This window comes from Gopherus flavomarginatus, chromosome 1 (genome assembly GCF_025201925.1).
Source record: "Gopherus flavomarginatus isolate rGopFla2 chromosome 1, rGopFla2.mat.asm, whole genome shotgun sequence".
NCBI lineage: Eukaryota > Metazoa > Chordata > Testudines > Testudinidae > Gopherus > Gopherus flavomarginatus.
This window is the reverse complement of record NC_066617.1, coordinates 368,014,397-368,022,483: the sequence shown is the minus strand read 5'-3', so window position 1 is coordinate 368,022,483 and position 8,087 is coordinate 368,014,397. Positions and strand designations below refer to the sequence as shown.

The following is an 8,087-nucleotide window of genomic DNA, read 5'->3' as shown; positions in this document are numbered from 1 at the left end:
TGAGGAGATGGAGGTAGATATTACCGCATCTGAGGTAGAAGCCAAACTAGAATAGCTTAATGGGACAAGATCAGGGGGCCCAGATAATCTTCACCCAAAAATATTAAAGGAACTGGCACTTGAAATTGCAAGCCCATTAGCAAGAATTTTTAAAGAATCGGTAAACTCAGGGGTTGTACCGTATGACTGGAGAATTGCTAACATAGTTCCTATTTTTAAGAAAAGGAAAAAAAATGATCCGAGTAACTCTAGGCCTGTTAGTTTGACATCTGTAGCATGTAAGGTCTTGGAAAAAAATCTGAAGGAGAAAGTAGTTAAGGACATTGAAGTCATTGGTAATTGGGACAAATTACAACATGGTTTTACAAAAGGTAGATCATGCCAAACCAACCTAATCTCCTTCTTTGATAAAGTAACAGATTATTTAGACAAAGGAAATACAGTGGATCTAATTTACCTCGATTTCAGTAATTCATTTGACACGATTCCACATGGGGAATTATTAGTGAGATTGGAAAAGATGGGGATCAATATGAAAATCGAAAGGTGGATAAGGACCTGGTTAAAGGGGTGACTACAGTGGGTCTTACAGAAGGGTGAACTGTCAGGCTGGAAGGAGGTTACTAGTGGAGTTCCTCAGGGATCAGTTTTGGGACCAATATTATTTAACCTTTTTATTACTGACCTTGGCACAAAAAGTGGGAATGTGCTAATAAAGTTTGCGGATGACACAAAGCTGGGAAGTATTGCTAATACAGAGAAGGACCGGGATATCCTACAGGAAGATCTGGATGACCAGATCTGTAAACTGGAGTAAAAGTAATAGGATGAAATTAAATAGTGAAAAGTGCAAGGTCATTCATTTAGGGATTAATAATAAGAATTTTAGTTATAAATTGGGGACACATCAGTTGGAAGTAACAGAGGAGGAGAAGGACCTTGGAGTATTGGTTGATCACAGGATGACTATGATCCGCCCATGTGATATGGCCATTAAAAAAGCTAATGCAGTTTTAGGATGCATCAGGCGGGGTATTCACAGCAAAGATAAGGAGGTGTTAGTGCCATTATATAAGGCACTGGTGAGATTTCATCTGGAATACTGTGTGCAGTTCTGGTCCCATGTTTAAGAAGGATGAATTCAAACTGGAACAGGTTCAGAGACAGGCTATTAGGATGATCCAGGGAATGGAAAACCTGTCTCATGAAAGGAGACTCAAAGAGCTTGGCTTGTTTAACCTAACCAAAAGAAGGTTGAGGGGAGATATGCTAGCTCTTTATAAATATATCAGAGGGATAAATATTAGGGAGGGAGAGAAATTATTTAAGCTTAGTACCAATGTGGACACAAGAACAAATGGGTAGAAACTGGACACTAGGAAGTTTAGACTTGAAATTAGATGAAGGTTTCTAACCATTAGAGGAGTGAAATTCTGGAACAGTCTTCCAAGGAAAGTAGTGGGGGCAAAACACATATCTGGCTTTAAGACTAAGCTTGATACGTTTATGGAAAGGATGGTATGATGGGATATCCCAATTTTGGCAATTGATCTTTGATTATCAGCAGGTAAGTATGCCCAGTGGTCTGTGATGGGAAGTTAGATGGGATAGGATCTGAGTTACTGCAGAGAATTCTTTCCTGGGTGCTGGCTGGTGAGTCTTGCCCACATGCTCAAGGTTTAGCTGATCGCTATATTTGGGGTCGGGAAGGAATTTTCCTCTGGGGCAGATTGGCAGAGGCCCTGGAGGTTTTTCGCCTTCCTCTGCAGCATGGGGCATGGGTCACTTGCTGGAGGATTCTCTGCACCTTGAGGTCTTCAAACCACAATTTCGGACTTCAATAACTCAGACATAGGTTAGGGATTTGTTGTAGAAGTGGATGGGTAGGATTCTGTGGTCTGCTTTGTGCAGGAGGTCAGATTAGATGATCATAATGGTCCCTTCTGACCTTAGAGTCTATGAGTCTATGAGACTTGTGTTTATCAAAGATCTGGTCTAAGGTACGATTTCACGTATAAATAGAATTGTAGAACCCACAGGGTGAGAAGGGACCGCAAAACCCCCTGCCAAGATACAGGATTTGTTTTCTCTAAACCATCCAGGACAGATGAATGTCAAACCTTCTTGGGAAAACTTCTAGTGAAGGTGCTTCCACATCTGCATTGTCCTCCTGGCCTTAGAGTTAGGAAGTTTTTCCTGAGATTTCATCTAAACCTGCTCTGTTGTAGTTTGAACCCATTGACTCTCTGTTGCAAGAGAGAACAACTTTTCTCCATCGTTTTTTACGGCAGCCTTTCAAATATCAAATCCTCTTCCCTGAGACATGTAACTATATCAGTCAAGCCCGGGTGTAGACCCCACCATGAGGTCAACCTAGTTATTGCCTCTCAGGGAGGTGGATTACCTACGCTGATGGGTAAATAGTCTCTTCAATGAAGTGCTACAGCAGTGCCACTGTAGCATGTTAAGTGTAGACAAGCCCTCAAACAGATCATCCAGAAAAACATCCAGTCTGGATCTGCAGACATAGGAACCTAGAGAATCCACCACTTCCCTTCGCAGTTTCTCCCAATGGTTAATCACCCTCAGTGCTAAACACCTCACCCTAATTTCCACCTGAAATTTATCTGGCTTGGGCTTAGCTCTGCCTTTCTCCACTATATTGCAGAGCCCGTTACTACCCATGGTTTTCTCCCCATGAAATTCTCCATTTGATCGCCCTTTTGATAAGATAAATAGATGAAGCTCTTTAAATGTCTCACTGGTCGGCATTTTCTGCTGCCTCCAATCCTTTTTGTGCCTCTTCTGCACGTTCTCCAAATTTTCAAATTTTGAAATGTGGACCCCGGAACTGGATGCAGTCAGTTTTATCCATGCCATATGCAGAGGTAAAATCCTTCTCCTGCTCCAACTCACCACTACGATGAGTTGGTTTACACAGTGACCCCTAAATCCTTTTCAGAGTCCCTCAATTCCATAATACAGTGATCGAGTCTGTGGGTCAGGCCTGTGTTCCCTGTTCCGAGATGATAAGTTTGCATTTGACTGTATTGAAACATTTGTGTCTGCCCTGGCTGCCTCATGTAACTACTCTGACAAGTCTGGATCCTCCACTTTTTTAGCTGCAGTGATTTTCTATTTGCTTCCAGATCATTAATGAAAATGTTGAATAGCATTGGGCCTAGAACTGATCCCTGCAGAACCCCACTAGAAACACCCCCATTCCCTGCAATACCCCATTGACAGCTGCTTCCTGAGATTGGTCCGTTAGCCAGTTTTTAGTCTATTTTACGTGTGCTCTACTGATATTGGACAGTGTTTTTATCTGAATGTTTTCCCCAACTCCATCAAATGCCTCAGAGACATCGAAGTCTATTGTGCATGTGCAGTTCCCTTGGTCAACCAAACATGTACAGCCAATAAAGGATGAAAACTTATTTGGCAAGACCTGTTTCCATAAACCCTGTTGGTGACTCACATTAATTATATCCCTAGACTTTTTCTTAACTAATCCCATGCCAGATTTTCCATTTTTTCCTAATCTTGTCAAATCCCTTTTTAAAAATCTTTCCCTTTAATTTTTAAAAGTTGATGTTTCTGGTGTTTGCAACTCTCAGCTTCTACTGTAGCTGCTGCTTAACACCCTCCTTCACTGCTAATGGACTAGAAAGTATTCCATCACCTCATCTGATATGAGTTCTTTACTTTCTGAATGTGCAGTTGTGGCTTGTTAGCTATCTATACTCTCTTCTTAAAGAACTCCCAATTTTCCTTCCCATTTTTCTCAATATGTTTTTCCTCCCAATCAGTTTTGTGGATAATTTGCCATCTTTGAGGAATTAGCCCTTTTGAAATACTAAATGTCTGTAGAAATTACTGGCTGGGAACTGTTCGTTGTTTCTCCATTGGAATGCAATCAGTTCCATTCTGTTATTTTGTTCTCCTCTATCATATGCCCTCTTCTTTGGGGCTCCTTTAATCTAAACAGTCTCAGATTTTTCAGTCTGTTGGCATATGGCTTCCTCCTCCATTCTCACAGCCTGTCTTAGAAGTCTCCTTTCCATCTGCTATATCCTTTATAGAGACTGGGGGATCAAAACTGAGTGCGTTTCCAGAGCAGGTTGATGTCTCCCCATTCCTTAGGCATCTGAACGTTTCTTTGTTTTGGCCACTACTATAAATGAGCAGGTGTGTCCATGGAACAGCTGTTGATGATACCCAGGTCTTTTCCCTCAGGTGGTTCTACTTGGAATGTTTCCCCTTGATACATGGATTGGCAAAGTTTTGGGAGGTTTGGGGTTTTTTTTAAACTTTCAGATTTGGAAAATGAAAATGTGTGTGAAGAGGAACCAATCTGCTTCACCCATGAGAAAAGTATCCAGTAGTGCATGTAGTAGCTCTTATTAACATTGTCTCTCCACCCAGGCTTTTGTACTGCAACCATCACCCTGGATCCTGGGAACACATCAGAGTTGGACACCTTATCCCCTACACCATGTCAGATTCCAACAAAACCGACTTCACCAATCCCTCCAGCTTCATCCTGCTGGGCATTCCTGGCCTGGAGGCGGCCCACATCTGGATCTCCATCTCCTTCTGCACCATGTACGCTATAGCTGTCTTGGGGAACTTCATTATCCTGTTCATCGTGAAGACGGAAGCGAGCCTCCATGGGTCCATGTATTATTTCCTCTGCATGCTGGCCATCACTGACCTGCTCCTGTCCACAGCCATAGTGCCCAAAATGCTGAGTAACTTCTGGTTCAATTCCAGGGAAATCGATTTCAGTGCCTGCCTCACCCAGATGTACTTCATTCACTGCTTCTTAATGATGGAGTCTGGGATCCTTGTGGCCATGGCTTTTGATCGCTACGTGGCCATCTGTGATCCCCTGAGACATTCCACCATCCTGACAAACTCTGTCATTTCCAAGATTGGTCTGGCCGTGGTGATGCGTGGCATCATGCTCGTACTGCCCTATCCCTTCCTGGCGAGACAGTGGCCATATTGCAGAACCAACATCATCTCCCAGACATACTGTGAGCACATGGCTGTGGTGAAGCTGACCTGTGGCGACACCCACGTCAGTAGATACTACAGCCTCTTTATGGTATTCTGTGTGAAGGGTCTGGATATGATTTTTATCGCAGTGTCCTATACCCAGATCCTCAGGGCCATCTTCAGCCTCCCCACAAAGGATGCCCTGCTCAAGACTTTGGGGACCTGCAGCTCCCACCTCTGTTCCATCTTAGCCTTTTATATCCCCCTTCGCTTCTCCTCCCTCACACACCGGTTTGGCCATAATGTGCCCCTGCATTTCCATGTTCTCATTGCCAACGTGTACTTCCTGGTGCCCCCCATGCTGCACCCCATCATCTACGGGGTGAGGACCAAACAGATCTGGGGCAGGGTGCCCTGGATCTTTACTCATAAAGGGACCTAAAGTTTTCTCTTGGTGCTCTGGCTCTCAGATCGAGCTCCGTGCAGAGCTGGCTGGTGACATGGTGCTGGGTCCCCTTCCTGAATCACTCACTGTGCAGCCAGAGAGACATTAGACCCTTTCCTGAGCTTACTGTGCTGTGTCAGTGTGAGAAACTGGGGAATCGGTCAGTGTAGAACTCATTGGTTTGCCATCCTTCTAATTACTGATAACTGGACCTCTGCACATATAAGAACATAAGAACGGCCATACTGGGCCAGACCAAGGATCCATCTAGACCAGTGTCCTGTCTGCCAACAGTGGCCAATGCCAAGTGCCCCAGAGGGACTGAACAGAACAGGGAATCAAGTGATCCATCCCCTGCCACCCATTTCCAGCTGCTGGCAAACACATACCATCCCTTCCCACGTTGGCTATTGATGGACTTTCACAACACCCTTGGCAAGGAGTTCCACAGACTAGCTGTGTGTTGCGTGAAGAAATACTCCCTTTTGTTTGTTTTAAACTGTTGCCTATTAATGTCATTTGGTGAACCCTAGTTCTTATGTTATGAGAAGGAGTACATGCCACTTCCTTATTTACTTTCTTCACACCAGTTATGATTTTATAAACCTCTGTCATATCCCCCCGTAGTCATCTCTTTTCCAAGCTGAAAGGTCCCAGTCTTATTAATCTCTCCTCATAAGGAAGCCGTTCCATACCTCTAATCATTTTTATTGCCCCTTTTGGAACATTTTCCAATTCCAATATATATTTTTTGGGGTGGGGCAACCACATCCGAACACAGTATTCAAGACGTGGGCGTACCATGGATTTATAGAGAGTCAATCTGATATTTTCTGTCTGATTATCTATCTCTTTCCTGGTGATTCCCAACATTCTGTTCATTTTTTTCATGCTGCTGCACACTGAGTGGATGTTTTCAGAGAACTAACCACCATAACCCCCAGGTCCCTGCCCCTTACCCCGCTTCTCCCCACAAGGCCATGCCCCTGGTACACATCTCCCCTCAAGGCCACAGATACTTCTGCACCTATTCCCCCAAGACACAGCCCCTGCTCCATCTCTTGCATCTGTGCCCCACTCCCCTCTCCGCCTCTTGCCCCAAGTCCCCACCACTGCTGCTCGCTCTTTTTCCCCCTCCCTGTCCCCCACTGGATCACCTCCCCCTCCATCTGCTCCGGAGCTGTGACGGGAGCTGCTGCAGCCTGACAAGGAGCCTGCAGTGAGGGCAGCGAGGATGTAGTGCTGGGGCTGATCGGCCAGTCGGGATCGGAGAGGGAAGCCGGGAAGCCGTATAAAAGCAGCTGAGGGTTGGGAGCAGGCCTGTGTGGCCGGCGAGTGGGATTGTGCACCGTACAGCTTGTGGGCCCTGAAGCTCAGCTACAGAGTCCTGATGGCAGAGACCCTTGTGTGCTTTATTTCTTTAGCTTTCAGCTCCCCTTTGCTCCTCCCGGTGGGGGGCCTGTAGCAGGCAGAGCCCTGGAATGGGGATGAGCTGGGAGCCCTTTGCCTTGAGCCAGGCCTCGGGGGCAGGTGTGACTTTATTGATATAAACTGGGACCATATAGAACATGGTTTGCAACCAAGGTCCTGTAGTGGCACCAAATCTTATGTAAAGGGGGTCATATAAGGTGTCTAAGACCAGGTTATGGGTTACTGGTTATGATTATGCTGTCTGTATGTCTGTATCATGATGTAGTTGAAGTTATAAATATTGGCTGTATACTGTCTGTATTTCAAATTGGTGCTGCAGTTCTGGGAAACACCCCAGACAAGTTGGTGTTAGCTCTGCTTAGCCTGCTTGATGGCCTATTAAGGACCCATTGAGAGGAGGCAGATACGCCTTGTGACTCAGCAAAGTATGCAGGGATTTGCCCATGTGACTCCAAACTCCATTTTGCTGTAATTTTCCACAGTAAGAACAAAGAAGTGTTCTTACACCTGGAAGTGCCTATATAAGGCTAATGCCTCATCTCCATTTGGTCTTCAATCCTGCTTCCTACCTCTGGAGGGACTTTGCTACAAACTGAAGCTCTAGACAAAGGACTGATGACCCATCCCAGCGGGGGATGTTCTCCAGAGACTTGATTTAAACCTGCAGTTTACTCCATCACTGCTACAAGCCTGAACTAAGAACTTTGCCATTACTGTATGGAATTGATTCCATTTAACCAATTCTAGCTCTCATCTCTATCTTTTTCCCTTTATAAATAAACCTTTAGATTTTAGATTCTAAAGGATTGGCAACAGTGTGATTTGTGGTTAAGATCTGTTGTGTATATTGACCTGGGTCTGAGGCTTGGTCCTTTGGGATCGAGAGAACCTTTTTATTTTACTGGGGTGTTGGTTTTCATAACCATTCATCCCCGGGACGGGTGGCACTGGTGGTGATACTGGGAGACTGGAGTGTCTAAGGAAATTGCTTGTGTGACTTGTGGTCAGCCAGTGGGAAGAAACCGAAGTCCTTTTTATCTGGCTGGTTTGGTTTACCTTAGAGGCGGAAAAACCCCAGCCTTGGGCTGTGACTGCCCTGTTTGAGCAATTGGTCCTGAATTGGCACTCTCAGTTGGGTCCCGCCAGAACCACATCGTCACAGTAGGGCAAGGGATCAGCTTTGGCGCTAGGAGGACAACAGCTGAGAGAG

The 8,087-nt window shown here is 45.2% G+C and overlaps 1 protein-coding gene across 1 annotated transcript; it reads left to right on the top strand.

Annotated features, from left to right (window-relative positions):
• Positions 1–4,495: 4,495 nt before the first annotated feature.
• Positions 4,496–5,443, top strand: LOC127052356 (olfactory receptor 52R1-like). The gene has a single exon (XM_050955986.1). It carries the CDS (start codon positions 4,496–4,498, stop codon positions 5,441–5,443), a length of 948 nt encoding a protein of 315 aa, XP_050811943.1.
• The last annotated feature ends 2,644 nt before the right edge of the window (positions 5,444–8,087 follow it).